This window comes from Aptenodytes forsteri, unplaced genomic scaffold (genome assembly GCF_000699145.1).
Source record: "Aptenodytes forsteri isolate BGI_AS27 unplaced genomic scaffold, ASM69914v1 Scaffold147, whole genome shotgun sequence".
Lineage (NCBI taxonomy): Eukaryota > Metazoa > Chordata > Aves > Sphenisciformes > Spheniscidae > Aptenodytes > Aptenodytes forsteri.
In genome coordinates this window covers 2,465,609-2,481,656 of record NW_008795320.1, presented here as the reverse complement: position 1 = coordinate 2,481,656, position 16,048 = coordinate 2,465,609, and the positions used below count along the sequence as shown (strand labels likewise).

Here is a 16,048-nt window from a genome sequence, read left to right as displayed (position 1 = left end):
GGTGTTCCCTCCCTTCAACAGGGAAACAGCAACTTCTTTGCAGCTTCTTATCAAAGTGTTGATTGTCCATGTCCTCCCTATCTTTCATTCTTGACAAAGGTGACCTTGGCTCCCAATGGAGACACTTCTCAGGTGGAGTCTCAGTTCTATACAGCACCTCTCTTGTATGCAGGACAGAAAAGGACTTTACATGCCTCTTGCAGGTTGGCTTCCAGCATCAGAGGAAGGAGATTACAGTATTTTGGCTGGAGTGCTCGGCTTCAAGACTTCACTTTGTTCTTCACAACTTGGAGGGATATGAAGCCAGTTGGAAAAGTGCTTTGTGCTACAGGGATCGTAGCTGGGCTCCTAGCTTTCTTCTGGAAAGACCCTTTTAACCCAGGTAGGCTCACCAGGGGGGTCATTCCAAACTGGAATATAAGTCACGTAAGAGAAGAGGTTGAATTTCCAAACTCTGACTGGTGGTCTCATTCCTGCCCATAGTCTTACCAGAGTTGGTGGCCGCAAAGCAATGCGTCATTCCCAGAAATAGAGAGAAGCTTGAAACAAAGAGGAAGACAAAATGGTCTAACAGCATTTACAAGGGATCCTGCTGTCTATGTGGGGAAAAAATGACATGTACTTTGCCACTGCCTTTTTCTTTTTTTGTTTTGATTGCAAATTCCTTGGGGTCAAGAACCATCTCTATAGATGTGCAGTGCCCAGCACAAGAGGGCTGATATCTCCAAACTGGTGGCAAAGAATAAATGATATGCAGAAGGCAGGAGGCCCAGAGCCTGGTTTATGTTGTACAGCTTTTTATAATGTGAAAACCAACTTCATCCTTGAAAGATATTGGTCTAGGAACCCAGGCAGAGGGCATGTGACACAGCTAGCTTGCATAATCATATCATTATTCCCTGGCAGTGATAACCTAGGCATAATGTCCACAACAAATGTGCAGTGACAAAACAACGCACCTCTTGGGCAGTTGGGCCTGGGGGTTGTTCCATGGCAACTGAGCCATGCCGGCTGCACGCTTTTATGCATTATCCAACTCCATGGAAGAATGCTGAGCTGGGGAGGAGGGATGGGAATGGTGAAACAAGGCTTGGCTGTTTGGTTTCTAGCACCCCAGCTGCTGTCTCAGTGAAGTGGGTCAGACTGAGCCTCCTGGTCCATGACTTGAAGTATGAACCTGAGGGTTGTCAGGATGGAGGAGGGAACTGTCTGTTGCATGTTAGTGGAGCTAGGCCAAGCTGACTGCTGCATGCTGGAGCTTGTTGAGCTAGCCAAGCTTTCCTGTGACCCAGGCCAAAACAGATCAATATGGCTGGCTACTTGACATGAGGTGGCTGATGACTAACCTTTTTGTTGTAGGCACCTGTCAGAAGGGAAAAATAGCTCATTCTTCAAAGATTAGGTGATTTTTGATTATTTTCAGTCTAGCAAGAATTGGAAGGTATTGTTAATCTCATGACTTCGTCAGGTCAGTCCTGCCTCTTCTAGTTTTGGAGAAGCATCAAGACTTCTGAGCACTTACTTACACACACCTTTCTACTTTAGAGCTCTGCCAATAGTTGAGGGCAGCTCCTCTGCTGCTTCCTTCACTTACTTCTATATCTTTTATTCTCTTTCCCATAAATAAGAGAGCTTGTCTGCTGCCCGCGTTCTCCTGACTGGAGCCAGTGCTGGGATTGGAGAGCAGATGGCATATCATTATGCCAGATTTGGTGCTGAAATTGTCTTGACTGCTAGGAGGGAAGCTGTGCTGCAGAAGGTAAGAACTTCCTCGTATGAGGGAAGACATAAGAGATTTGGACTTTTACCAAAACAACAACAACAAATTAGTTGTCAGCGTGGTAAATTTTCCTTCAGAACTGTTGTTGAGCAAAAACAGCTTAGGTACTTTCAAAATTCTTTCCACTTATGTAGAAAGATGGAACATGCCAGTGACATGTTTTGAGCCTGATTTGCTGGCAGTGTCCTGTGCCATTCTTCTCTGTAACTGATCTCCTAGGTGGGCTACTTTGTGTTGTCACACACCAGTGCCTGCTGCAATATGCCCGGTTTTTCTTACCAGAAGGCAGTAACACTGCATACTGGGGAGGTGTAACTCAGAAGGAGCTTGATCTCTACAGGAAGATGCATATACACTGCCTGAACTTTTTACTGCCTGAACATTTGCACGAGGAAATGGTATGAAGCTGCATCAGGGGAAGTTCAGATTGGACATTAGGAAAACGTTCTTCGCAGTGGTCAGTCACTGGAACAGGTTCCCCAGGAAGAAGTGGTCACAGCACCAAGCCTGTCAGAGTTCAAGGAGCATCTGAACGATGCTTTTAGTCATATGGTTTAGTTTTAGGTAGTCCTGCAAGGAGCAGGGAGTTGGATTCAATGATCCTTATGGGTCCCTCCCAACTCGAGATATTCTATGAACTACAATTCCTGTGTGATGTTGTGCAGCTTTTCAGAGTCCAAACAGTTCTATTTGTAGCTGTTTTGTTAAAGACTCAAACCTTTTTGTAGGTTAAATAATTTTTGACCAGCTTGAATAGATGAGATTCATTTATCTGTCGTTTATAAAATGGGACAATATTTAGAGAAGGTATCTCTTAAACTGTGGGGATAGGTGACTTGCAAGAAAAGTTCTTCACAATGAAATGGCACAAAAGGAGAGTTGGGGACAGTGAGCATAAGAATAGTTCCTAATGCCTGGAAGGCATTATTTCAGCAAATAGCTAAACTGCGTATCATTACTGGGCACCTTCACATACTCAGCATAGCAAAAAAACTATGAAAGATGAATACTGTTAGAGCTTTACCAGGTATTTTGGAACAAAAAGAAGAACTTAATGTAAAGCATAACCCTTATTCCAGAAGAGTTCTCCTGAAGAAGACTGTCTTTTTCGCGTGAATCTTGATCCAAGGTAGATTGAATCTGCATCCTGCTAAGAGTTACCTCTATTTAACTGTCTGGTTAAACAAAGTCTGGAGGCAAAATGAGCTCTCTGTGGACTGAATAGCAGTAGACTTAAAATTAAAGTGTGTCTCTGTCCAGAATTGACTCTCACTGACTGTAGTACGGGGAAAAAACAGTGCCTTACAGTGCCCTTATTTCTAGTCTTTCCCCCCTACTCCATATTGTTAATCTTTGGATGTGTGTTCTTTTTCAAGGTGGTGGAGAAATGCCTGACACTTGGAGCAAAGAAAATATTTTATATCCCTGCAGATATGTCTTCCCCTTCAGAGCCTGAAAAGGTGGTTCAGTTTGCTGTCCAAAAGCTGGGTAAGCATCTTGGGCATCTCTTTGGCTTTCAGGTATATAGACAGTTCTCATTCCAGTAGGAGCTTCCTGCTTCAGTTTCCTTATATTCCTCACTGAGGGGGATGTTTAGGATGGGAGGGTGTGGGGTTTGTAAATACCAGTCTGGATGTGGCCATCTTTTTAGCTGCCTTTCATGGGGAGGGCATGTCTTTTGCTAGAGGAGAAAAGTATGCAGAAAGTACTTGCTCACAATACTTCACTAAAACCACACCCCATAGCAACAGCTACAGTACCTCACCTGTCACAGCGTACCACGTGTACATGCATTTGCCATATGTGAGCAGGTACCAGCTGCACACACCCAACCGTGAACATAGTGCCTTGTGTTGAGTGAGACAGAAACTGGGAGGTCTGGAAACAGTGATCTGCCCCTATAGCAAAGCTCAGTCCGAGACTGTATAGAAGGGGAAGGTGGTCTTATTTTAACCAGAACTGATTCACACTACTCCCACTCTCATGCATTCGCATTCACTCATTTTTTAGTACTCAAAAGCAACAAGATGTGTATGACTAAGTACCTTGGCCAAGCTTACTTGTGGTGATACAAAGGACAAGGGATGCCCACTGTTGAGTCCTCATCGTGTCTTCTGGGTTCTTGGTTGGTGACCATGTGCTGCTTTTTGATTGTCTTTTGTGCCCTGTAGGAGTTGAGTGATTATGATCTTTTCCCTCTCCACCTTGTCTCATTTGGGTCAGACTGTCATTAGGCAACATTTTCTATTATACTCACTATCCTTTTGTCCATTATTTGAGTGTCTTAATTACTTCATTATGCTCTTGGTTTTCCTGATGTGGGCGTCTTAAGAAACCGTGTGTAAGTGTGCTGTGATCTGGATGACCTGCCAGTCCAGCAGCCATCAATTCATACCTTTCTTTTAAACCTTCTGCTGTTTCTGCTGATACATTCCCATACCAATCGTAATTTTTCTGTTACAAATTTGTATACTTATAACTTTGAAAATAGAGTGTACCACCAGAACTAAGTTCCAAGTCTGCATTACCCTGAAACATCATTTCAGAGAGCTGCTGTCAAAGAAGAACAGCTTTCCTTCCAATTCTACCCTTAAGCAGCAGGCAAAGCTGCTCCCAGATGGACATCTTTTATGTATCTTCATGGTAAAGCACTTTCTAGCCTTCTGAGGGAGCAGTTGGTTGGTTCAGCCCTCCTGCTGGCATTTCTGAGTTCCTTGGTTACTGGTTAGGGGATGGCCCCTTTGTTTGACTGCTTTTTCTCTTATCCACAGGGGGACTGGATTACCTGGTGTTGAACCACATTGGTGTGACCCGTTTCCAGATGTGGGCTGGAGATGTGGAATACACCCACTGGCTCATGCAGGTGAGGTTTCCCAGCAGGAAGAGCTCACCTGGAATTGGGTCAGTCTGGCTTCTCCTGGGACAGCTTTGGGAAGCTCAAAGGCAAATTCAAGTCTATGGAAATGGTTGAGAACAAACCTTTTATTTAATTCGTGTTTCAAGTCAAATGGTTTGGAGGCTTTGTTATTAGACAGGTGTTTTGCTCAGTTGGTGTATATGTGTGCAAAGGAATGTCTGCGAAGAACTTCACTTCTCTCCTTCCTTCTGTCCTTAGCCCAGGACTGTTAGGGATTGATGGGTAGTTATGGACAGTTGTGCAATATATGTCTAGTTTAGGAACGCCAATAGGTGAGGAGCAAGCACTTCCTACTAATCTATAGCAAGTGCCATTGCAGAACACAATAAGGTTGTTTGAAATGGTGTTTGCCATTTGAGTCTCTGCTCACAGATTCAGAGTTTTCCTATAGAATCACCTTGGTACCAGGTTTTGGGACCATGGAGATGAAGAGCTGTTTTCTTGATTCAGTGGTCTTAGGTCAGGTGGGTCATATTAGTTCTATTTCATGTTGGAAGGAGCCTGTTTGCTGGAGAGCAGGGAACTTGGGAGCACAGGTAAGAAATCTCTTACAAGTTAGAGAGCAGTCAAGATCAGAAGAGATGTTGAACGTTACGCTTTGTTGTAGTCTGAGCTCAGACAAGAGAAACTTAAAAGGGGAGCAAATTGAGACACTACTGGTGTCCTTGTTGCTGGATAGGGATTGCAGAGTAAAGAAAGGCATATAGAGAAATCAGGGGCAGCTAATTGTCTCTTGTCAAGAAATCTGTATATTAAAGCCCAGGAATAACCTTTGCTCTGACTCTTCTCCATTGCTTTTTCTGGAATCTGAAAGACTCATGGATGCAATGTTTGTCCCCATCTTCACAGAGATGATTCTTTTCGCTTGATGTTTGAAAAAGCAAATCCAAGCCCTGCTCCTTTCCATTTCTGACCACTGTATTGGCTTTCTGGCTCATGCTGACCTTCCCTCCAAACCCTCTTGCTTCTTTCATATCGACTTTTATCATTCCAGGTGAATTTCTTCAGTTATGTGGCACTTGCAACAGCAGCTCTTCCCACCCTGGAGAAGAATAAAGGCTCTCTGGTGGTTGTTTCTTCCCTCACAGGTTAGTGTCTTTAACTGGCATAAGTGCTGGCCTTGTGGAAACAATGGCTCCCAGCACATCATGTTTCTCTGTGTCCTTCAACCCCTCAACACATTTTCAAGCTGTGCATTTTATAGTAGCAAGCAGGATGGTGGCTGGCTGGCCGCCTTGTTTTCTGGAAGACCTTCTCCGTGTTGCACCATTTTGCATTCCCTTGGAACTTTGCTCTTCACTCACCATGTGCCCAGATCTGCTTGTTTGGCTCTTGTCCCTCACAGCCAGGCCCATCTCTCCTGCATTTCTGATGCAGCATTAAGACCATCCTGCCACTCTAAGGCCTTCTGGCTTTGGCCAGCCTGAATAGCTGGCTGCTGAGTAGCTGCACCTACTGTATGGGACAGAAAGGCAGGAGAAAGTCTTCAGTGTGCGCTCAAGGGAGCTGCATCACCATACACAAGTTCAGACTACAGCTTATCCCTGCCTTGTGACGTAACGTGCCTTGGTGTCAGAGAAATGTTATGGCCAGATGCACCAGCATGTGAACCAGTCCATGTGTTTGCATGTGATGGGGGAGGGGAAGGCTGCAGGTAGACCATCACACTGGGCTTTTTAGCCCAGCATGTGACCTGGTTACTGTGTAAGTTAAAAGAAATTTTCTCCCCTTATCTACATATGTGGTGGCTCTTGTGCTGGAATATGCTTACACAAAGAGGTATAATTTTCTAAGTGCCTGCATGTGACTAGAAATAGAGGGAAACTCACCTGAACAGAACATGGGTTGATGCAGGATGGCAAAGCCTCTGTCTTTGCCCAGATTCCCTCTCCATGGCACCATCTTCCTTACAGCCACTTTCTTGGTGTTTTCCATTCTCTCCTTTTCCTTTCCAGGGAAAATACCCACTCCCTTCACCACTTCTTATTCTGCCACCAAGTTTGCACTGGATGGATTCTTCAGCTCGCTGCGCCATGAACTCATCATGCAGAAGAAAAACGTCTCTATCACACTATGCATCCTGGGCCTGATTGATACCGATACGGCATTAGAGAATACCAGGTGTGTATCTGGAGGAAGATGTAGGAGTCTGGGAGGGAGTGTGTCTGCAGGAACATCTCTCTTCTTGAAAGCATGCAAAAAAATGCACCACAACTGTGTTTAAGATAGTGTGCGCATCTGTTTGGATGTGCAAGAAAACTAATGGGAAGAGTGCATCTGCTTGGGTACATCACGGGGGTTGTGCATGTCCACCTCAGCATGGAACATGAGCATGCAGAACCCTGTGGTAGTCAGTCTGCACAGTTAAAACCACACCAAGGATTGACTGGCTTTGAGTGATCCTCTGACTGTTTCCTTCCAGGGGCAAAGTGCACCTAACTGCTTCTCCTGCTCCTGAAGCTGCACTCGCCATCATCCTGGGGGCTGCCACACGAGTGCAGGAGGTGTTCTACCCATGGTGGCTGCATCACGTGTGCTGCCTCTGGGTTTTGTTCCCCAATGACCGGGACCAGGTTTTACAGAGTTACTATAACTACAGCAGTCCTTAAGGCATGCCCAGTCTCAGTCTCCTCTCCCATCCTACATCCCTTCTAATCACATTGTCCTCCGTCCCACTAAGCATCCTATTCAGCCATTGGTGTCAAGCAGGAGCAGGGCAGTGGTGTGGCAAAGTCATATGACTTGTCTTGGTCTCCCTCTCATCCTGCTTCAGCCACAGTTCTGATATTTCTACCCGTCAGTCAGAGATCTTTCCCACTGTTCACTCTGTCTTAGTCCTCCACCCATCTCCCCTCCTTCAGCCTCACCTGTCTGCTTTTACTGCCTCCAGTCTTCTCTCAGCTCCAGCTTTAACCTGTCTGTACAGGATGTCCTGGAACGTCTGTACATTCCTGGGACATCCTGCTCCACTGCTTCATTGTTTTGTGGATTCTGTGAACCTTTTTGCTTCCTATAAATAGAATTTTAATCTCTGTTTTAATTAAACTATTTTTTTTTTTTGATGTGTTGGTGTTACATGTTGATGCTACCTCTGTGAAGGAAGGCTGGTGAGCACAGGCCTGTTGCTAGATGTTTGCTGACTGCATGGGACCTGTTAAATCGGCTCTTCCTTGCTGTAAATGCCAAGTTGGGTTGATGATTCCTGCACTGAACAGGAGAAAGAATGCAGAGGGAATTCTTCCCTAACACGTTATTCCTACGAATATGTGTCATGCCTTGTAAGTTCTAGCAGCTAAGAAAAAGCAGTCTCTGCTTGAATTCTCCTGGCTGGGAATGGATAAAGGATCCTATGTGGGCTCCTTGGTGTCTGAGAGGATCGTTATTTTTTTGTGGTGTTCCCATCCGCAATGCATGAATCCTGAAGAAATTTTAAGTAGCTTTGAAAGCTGAACATTTTGTAGAAACTGGTTAACAGGTTTGGAATTTATTGGAACAGCCAGGTATTGCTTAAAAAACAGACTTGTCTAGGGGATATAGAAATAAAATGGAGTGTGCAGAGCCTTGCCAATCGCAATCTTTCTTCAATCATAGCTGGTCTTCTCCAAGGAGAGAAAAAAAGCAGGTTGAGGGGTACATTCTAGCCCGTGAGAGGTGGCTTCCTAGGAAAGGGTCGCTGCATGCCCCCCCCTCCTTTGATCTGTTGACAGCTAGGTGCTAGACTAAGTGCACTCTTGTTCTGAGCTAAATATAAAAACTAGCTAAATATAAAAACTTGTGTGTCTGCAAGAAATGTCACTGCAGCTTGAGTTCTTATTCTTGCTACTGGGAATGGTGTGCGGCACTTTTAGTCACAAGTACATTTTATTCACATCATAGAACAGGCACCAGCTGAGTGTTTTCCTTCCTCTCTCCTTGCCATTCACTGGATTTTGACATGACCAAGCTTTCTACGGAGCTGTGTGGAAGTAAGAACTCACCACAATTCACAAACTCTGGAGTTTGAACTCGCCTCTTCTGAAACACACACCTGCTTGCTTCTCATGACAGTTTGCAGTATACACCTTGGCTCAGTCACTGCAGAATTGTGTTGGTGCAGGGGCAAGGAGGCCTCAAAAATTGAGGTAGTCCTAGATTTCATTCTCTGCTCATATTCTGCTTTTCTTCTGTGCCATTAAACAGGGGTTTCAAAGCAGAGGACAGTCCCAGGGAAACTGGTGCTTTTATAGAAGGGATGGGCAGGGGCTGAACCATGGGCATGGCAAATTGAGTTGGTTCTCTACCAACCCGAAGTGTGTTTGTCACCTTCAGGGCAGAGATGAGGAGTCTCTGCATTTGCTTTCCCTTTTCCTGGTTCTGTGCATAGCACCAGATGGGCTGGGCTCTGGCTCTTGATTGATTGATTGATTTCCTTCAAGGTGCTGTTGGGAGAACCAGTTTTGTTCTCTCAGGTGTGAGCAGAGTACATAGGAATTCTTAAAAGATGTCTGGTATCTGCACACAAGAGCTGTGACTGGTTTGTGTTTAGCTCTGCTGGAGCTTGGCTGCTGAACTCATTCATTGCAGTTGGGCTAATATAACAAACTTGCATTTTGGGGATCATATGCTGAAGACTGGAATAAAAATCCACAGACAGCCTTCTTGGAGACACAGGGACACTGTGTGGTGTTCAGAGTAAGGCAGGGTTGTATTCTGTAGGACTCGGGCTTTGTCATCCATCTCCTTGTGAAATGCTTTTTAACTGACTGCACAGATGATTTGCTGAATGGAAACAGACTTTCCTCACCCCAGACCTTTGGTGATTAATGTCTTCAAGTGTAAGCATTATCTAAAAGCAGGTGCAACTAACACACGAAGTAAAACCCCAGTTATTTAGCAAGTAAAACTTTTATTAAATAAATTTAAGATTTTTTTTGACCAGAGTGAGGAATTTGACATTGACGAAGCCTGTATTGCACCTATAACATTGTACAGTCACATCAGTAACTGTGATGGAAGAAACTGTAAATGCTTGTTTTAAACCAGCTTGACCTAGAATTTCCAAAGTCCTTTTTTTTCCCATTTTGCGTTTATTGGTCTTTTTTTTTTTTTGTTCAAAATTAGATTAAGTTTAAACTTCATGAAATTACTTGTAGCAGAAATAAAGTACATTATACAAATCACGTACATAATAGATGTTAAGTATAAAAATGGTATTTACAATAAGTAAACATGGACTATAGAAACACACAGACTCGCACAGTTTCATCCATCTCAAACTCTCAGCATCAGACACAGAGGGGTGGTTGAGGAGATGTGAAGGTACTTAAAGAACTGTGCCACAAACATCTGACCAAAGGGAAACTGGAGGAGGATGAGAATTGGCTGAGGTTTGCGGAAGTCCCCACATCTCTAGCTTCAGTATCAATTCCATCAACCTTGCTCCACCAACCCTCTGTTCATGTCTGAACGCAGACACACACGCACACAGAGGGGAAATATTCTTGCTACCTTATCAAACTCTGGAATATTGAAACTAATCATTCAGAAGGTTTGTGGGGTTGGTTGGTTTGATTTGTTTTTCTTTCCTTATTTTGGTAGAAACTTAAAGAGACTGTTTGAAGTTGTTAAAGGGATATGCCTTGTCAGTATGACACCCCCACCCCCAGGGGATCTTTGTTAAATCAAGCTCTGAACTATGTTCTGTGCTTAAGTGTATGTGTATATAGCTGTATCTATATATGCTGCATAATGTGTAATATGTCCCTTGGAGGGGGTGGTGGGGAAAAAAACCAGAATGGCAACCCTCTTTCATCATACTATTCTTGTGTCTGCTTGGGAGAGCTTTGCAGAGGGTGTAAGAGGTGAGTCCTCTTGCTAAATTCAGATGGAGAAAACGTCCTGTTTCATCTGGGAATCGGAACTGCCCGCTAACCAGCGTTAGGTTACTTCTGACATGGGGAGGCAGTGTGTAGCCCCTGGGAGGCTTCTGTCACTCTGTTTTGGAGATTGCATCAGCTCACACTCTCATCTTCTCTTGCCTTGATCAAGAAAATGCTCCGTTACCATGGAGAGCTACGAAACACAGATCTGTGCCACGTGTAGGGAGGCAGTACAGTTCCTGTAGGTAAACAGACTGGTTTCCTGTGCTTTCAGCCTAATCGAGGAGTGCTCAGGATAGGCTTTGGCACCAAGTTCCAGGAGCTTTGTCTGCAGAAGCCCTTGGAAAGGTAAGACTGAGAGCTGTTGAGATCCTTAACCAGGCTGGTGCTAAGGTCAGTGGATGAGTGCCTTGAGCTGAGCAGCTGGCTGTGCCCTAATCCTGGAGGTATGTAGTTCTCTTTCTCCTTGCTTCTTGCTAATGTTGGGCAGAGAGATGCGTGCTTTCCCTCTCTCTCTCTCTCTCTCTCTTGCGCTCTGTCCATCCAAGCATCCTCTCAGAATGTTCAGGCCTACCTGCCGTGCTTGCTGAGAAGACACTGTTGCAAAGGTAAACCCTTAACTTCCAATCCTTCTTGCAAGGAGTCAGTCTCTGAATGGAAAAGTTTGGTCCTGTGAGCCACTTTAAAAAAAAATAGAGACTGTGTGTATATATATATATATATATTTATGTTTATCTATGAAAGGGCCAGGAGAAGGGGCAGGAGGGAGGGAGGGATGGAGCTAAGTTGCCATACATCACTGCAGTAACCTAGAGACAAACCAGTGGGTTTTCTTGGTCCATGTACTCCAGGCATACCCCAAGAGGAAGAGCTTCGAGTCCCCAGGGGCTGCTGGTTTTCTGGTCCCTTTGCTATGCACCACTTTAGCAGCAAATATGAGAGTCCGTCGTGGCAAGAATCTTCCTGCTGGGCAGATATTGAGCCTTCTCTTTAATTGCATGTTTTGGGGAGGAGGGCAGAAGGAGGATGGGGTGGGTCGGTGGGCAGCAGAGGAAGGAAAAGGGTGGTGCCAAAAGAGTAGATAAATTTACTGGCCTCTCTGTAAATCAACCTGAAGCAGAAATTCTTCCTCTGGACTTTCCCTTCACCTGAATAGAAAGGGAGGAGGGAGGGAATTGGGAGATTAGGACGACATCTATGCAAACCTCAGGCTTTGAGTTGCTGTTGCTTAAATGTGGAGGATGAAGACCCCAGTTAGAAGAGACCAAGATCAGCCCTCCCTTGCTCCCAGTCTGTTGGCTGGTAGGAGCTAGCTCTTTGACAGCCAGCTCTCATGTCAGGCAGCTCTTCTGTGGCCCTTCAGGGTCTCACCTTTTCTCTGCTTTTCTGTGATCCTTGTGACTCATGGGATTGTCCCTTCTTACCCTGGAAAGCACTCTCTGCAGACTAATTTCAGGGCACATGTAATAATTGAAAACAAAACTATTGGGTTTTAAAACCTTTTTAGGAAGATGAATGCTTTTTGGGAGCGGTCAGAAAGTAGACTGAAACCTTGCTTAGGCCACAGGCAGGTAATTTCAACCCATCTGCCTGTCAGGGCCCTGAGTGCACTAAGGGGCCTTAATGGCCTTGACCAGCCTCACCTGTGGCTTCTGTCGACACTCTGCCCATGGGCCCAGGAGTCTCATTACAGCTCAGGCCTGTGCCTTCAGTCCTTGTCTGGTCTACATCACGGAAGTGCCAGTCTCCACCTGTCCATGGACCTGTCCTGGATCTTATTATTTGGACTCCAACCCTTGGATTGTCTTCCCGTCTTGATGTCAGATCTGTTTATTATTCTCATTATAGACCTGCCTGGCAATCACTGGACTATGTCTGACACTGTCTTCACCAGACCTGATCCTGGTCTTGACCTGCAGATTGGCTCTCTGGCTTGGCCTTGGGCCTGCCTCATTGCCACAAACTTTCTTGATGATCTAGACTCTTGGTTGAACCTGGCCATCATCTCCAGGCCTGCTTGGTCACCTTGCTCAGGTGCTGGGGCTGGGCCCTGGCAGGTGAGGCCTCTGCCCTGCTAGCTGTGTTACTGCATTCAGCTCCTGGCTTCCCACCCCGCGGGGAGCAGCCAGACCTTGCTGCCCCCTGACACTGGCCAGCACTGTGTAGGAACTGTGCTGTAATGGTGCCAGCTTTACCTGTGCTGCAGAAGTGACTCCTGCTTGCTCACTGCTGTCAGTAGGGATGGTTAGCATCCTTGGGTCGTTTTAATTGGACCTTCAAACGTTTCATGCCAATCTGGAAGCCATTCATGGCCTGGATAGCAGTCTGTGCACTGGATGGGTTGTCAAAGCTTACAAAACCTGAAGGACAGGACACAGGCATGGATAATAATGGCACTGTTGGTGCCATGCCCAATGCATGAGTGTCCTTGTTATCCATCATGCTTCCCTTGCCCGCTGGCATCAGCACTCACCAAAACACTTGCTCTGGTTGGTGGCACGATCCATGAATACCTTGGAGGAAATGATATTGCCAAAGGGCAGGAACATCTGCATCAACTCATTGTCTCCAAACTCCTGAGGGAGATGGTAGATGAAGAGATTGCAGCCTTCAGGACCTGCAGGCATGGGGACAATGGGGAGGGACAAAACAGAGAGCCCCCAAAGGGAAGGGGAAGAGAAACGGGCTCAACTCAGAGCACAGCACTGGAGGAGAACCCCAGCACTGCCTCCTTCTGTCTCGACATCCCCTTGCTTATCTCAGTCACTGGTCCATGAAGAGTTCTGAGGGCTCTCTAAAAGCAGCTGGGAGGCAATATGCAGAGCTAGAGTTTCTGGAGAGCAGAATGACTTTCACAGCTTGCCCAGTTCCCACGTGGGGTGCTGGACACAACAACTCTGTGAGTGTCTGAGTGTTGTTTTGCTGGAAGGAAATTAGCTGAGGTGACAGCTCCTTGTTCATAGCTCTCCCAGTCCTAGGAGAGCAGCAGACACTGCTATGTGAAAGCTGCTGCTCTAGCGTTCTCTGCCCACAGCTATGCAGTGGTTGCCTTCAGCCCGTAAGCCACAGCCCCAGCTGGAAATCTCCTGGATTGCCACACATGTGATTTAATGGGCTGACCTGGTCCTGCCCACTCCTTCACTTGCTCCCTGTGAGCCTGATGAGCACAAGGAGCTGTTCCCTCACCGACACCTGCTGTATGAAGCAGGAGCAGAGAATGCCTTTGCCTCCAAATTCTGTCCAGGCCAGTTTTGAAATAAGCTGAAAAACAAACTCATGAGGATAGGAAAGCTGAAGACAGAGGACAGTACATTGGAGAGGCTGGTTTAACTGGTACCAGTGTGGTTCTGGCATCAGTAAAGATGGGAAGGAAGTGCTCTTTTCCCCTGCCTGCGTAGGAAAGGTGCTGACTCTACACCCTTTGGTGTCAAAGCTTGGTGCTCTAGTGCTTGCTGTCCCCTTTGTACTTGGCAGCATCTGGCCAAGGATGAGCTCACAAAGTTTGCATGACAAGCATCCTCTGAACCCTTCCAGTCCACTCACTGCAGAGACATGGTTGGTTCCGTAACCCAGCTTCAATATTAAAGATTAGAATGGACAAAGATTAGTGCTGTCTCCTCTCCACACTCTTCTGCACCTCCTGGTTCTGTGGTGCAGAAGACAAGCTACACAGATCTCCCCCCCGCTCCGCCGGACACACACATTCCCACCCTGATCCTCACCTTCTCGTTGCTGCTGCTGCAGGATGGGAGGTGGCTGAGGGATGCCCTGAGCAATGGGGGTGATGGTGGTGGTTGGATACACAGCTGTATTCCAAGGAGACAGAACAAACTGTTTACCTGAGGATCTGGTCAGCCACACAAGGGCCTGAGGGAGACAAGGGAAGCTGGTACCTGCATACTGCTGAACTCCTGTGAAGGCTGGGTGCAAAGTCTCTGCTACTGAAGGGCTCTGGGCTGCAGAGAACATAATCAGAAGCACAGCAAAGGGAATCACTCATGCATTCTCTCTGTCTCTCTTCCCCACCCCCACCAACGCCCCTGCCAAGTGAGCCTCAGTGCCTGGCTGGTAGGGAGCTAGAAAAAGTGTTCTGTGTGGGGAATCCAGAAAAGAGGAGCTAATTGCAGTTCCTGAGGTCTATGTGTTTTTTTTTTTCCTGCTCTCCGTACCTGAGTATGGCACAAGGCCATTGGTGTAAACTGTTTCCAAGGTTGGATGACCATTTGGGAATGGTACCACTCCAGTGAATCCATTTGAAATGGGTGTCACCAGTCCTGGCATGGCTGCTGTTCCCAGGAGAGGCGGTGAATGTAGCCCTGTACAGCAAGAAGAGAGGACATCCCATGAGAGTCAAGGTCCCGCAAAGCCTGCACTCCCTCCTTCCATCTGCCTGGCAAGACTGCTGTATATGATGCTATTACCTCTTCTAGTTGGCACGTGGAGGTGGCAGACTAGTGCTGGAGCCTTCACAAAATTAGAGGCAGCACTAGTGAGAAGAGTGTGCGCAGTGTTGCTAGTCCTGGCTGCCGTCAGAGCTTTGGGATGGAACATTTTTAATCCAGGTTTGTACAGCACCTAGTATGATACAGCCCTGTTCTTGACAGGTGTTCAAACCCAATATGCATTATTGCTGGTAATATTACTGTGGGATGATGATAATGAATACTAGCACTGCTCTACTCAGAGTCAGGTGCAATCCTGGGAACCTGGTCCTTCTTTACTATATCAAAGGGAAAAAACTGCAGCAGAGAGGAACAGCAGTAGGGCAAGAGAATGTGCGTTGAACATGTCAGGGTATCAGGGAGGTTGCAGAAATTTGCGCAGAACTAGGGACTGCTGTCCTCAGAGGCTGCCTTGTTAGAAAAGGGTGGCCTAATCCAGATGCTGAGCCCAGAGGGATGTGGGAACTGTTTTACCTGTATGAGCACCGTGCTGAGTGCTGGGGCAGGAGGTTCACTGGTAGTGAAGGACTTGCTGCATCCCGGCCCACACCAAGCCCTCACCTGATGTTGGTGCAATAGGAGTGGCTGGCAGCCCGTTGAGACTGACGGCACCGATCTGTTGGATGTGGCAAGGGGAAAAGGCGACGCCTGGGCTCAGGTAGCTGCCATGGGAGGTGGAGAGAACCGTCGTCTGCTGCTGCATCAGCTGCAAGGCAGGACCATGCAGTCAGGGCCCCATGCTGCCCGGGGCTTCGCACCACTTGGGGCCTCGCACTGCCCGGGGGTCTCACTCCACTCAGGACCACGTACGGCTCAGTGGCTCGCTCCGCTCGCCCCGACATCAGGGCCCCACCGCAGCCGCGGGCAGAGCTCGGGGAGGCTGTGCACGCCCGCTCGGCCTCCGCCTTGCCCCGCCGCTGCCTGTGGCCGGGGACGGGCCGGAGCTGCCATCTCCCCCAGCCACCACCGGGGGTCGCCAGGCTCCCACTGCCTGTCCCGGAGCTTCCTGCGACTCAGCGGGACCTGCCGGGGCGGGCGGCGGCTTCGCCGT

The 16,048-nt window shown here is 47.1% G+C and overlaps 2 protein-coding genes across 4 annotated transcripts in view; one reads left to right on the top strand and one right to left on the bottom strand.

Annotated features, from left to right (window-relative positions):
* Nucleotides 1–297: 297 nt before the first annotated feature.
* Nucleotides 298–7,666, top strand: HSD11B1L (hydroxysteroid 11-beta dehydrogenase 1 like). The gene is made up of 7 exons (XM_009279820.2): nt 298–382; nt 1,629–1,759; nt 3,157–3,268; nt 4,552–4,643; nt 5,692–5,785; nt 6,653–6,818; nt 7,120–7,666. Exons 1-7 carry the CDS (start codon nt 298–300, stop codon nt 7,304–7,306), a joined length of 867 nt encoding a protein of 288 aa, XP_009278095.1. The 3' UTR covers nt 7,307–7,666.
* A 5,121-nt stretch (nt 7,667–12,787) lies between these two features.
* Nucleotides 12,788–16,048, bottom strand: part of CELF5 (CUGBP, Elav-like family member 5) — a 32,988-nt gene continuing 29,727 nt past the window's right edge. For 2 of the 3 annotated variants that reach the window (XM_009279819.1, XM_009279818.1), the window contains exons 8-13: nt 15,559–15,703; nt 14,725–14,871; nt 14,434–14,511; nt 14,278–14,361; nt 13,089–13,172; nt 12,788–12,915 (exon numbers count right to left, since the gene is read on the bottom strand). In XM_009279819.1, coding sequence (XP_009278094.1) covers nt 12,788–12,915; nt 13,089–13,172; nt 14,278–14,361; nt 14,434–14,511; nt 14,725–14,871; nt 15,559–15,703 — 666 coding nt within the window. Of the gene's footprint in view, nt 12,916–13,028; nt 13,173–14,277; nt 14,362–14,433; nt 14,512–14,724; nt 14,872–15,558; nt 15,704–16,048 lie in introns of all 3 variants that reach the window. The other variant, XM_009279814.2, reaches the window with a different exon arrangement.

Excerpts from the sequence above, each read along its gene's own strand:
- HSD11B1L (XM_009279820.2), top strand. The coding sequence starts at position 298 with ATGAAGCCAGTTGGAAAAGTGCTTTGTGCTACAGGGATCGTAGCTGGG. Across the intron at positions 5,786-6,652 it reads GGTTGTTTCTTCCCTCACAG|GGAAAATACCCACTCCCTTC; the intron begins GTTAGTGTCTTT and ends TTTCCTTTCCAG. Across the intron at positions 6,819-7,119 it reads ACGGCATTAGAGAATACCAG|GGGCAAAGTGCACCTAACTG; the intron begins GTGTGTATCTGG and ends GTTTCCTTCCAG.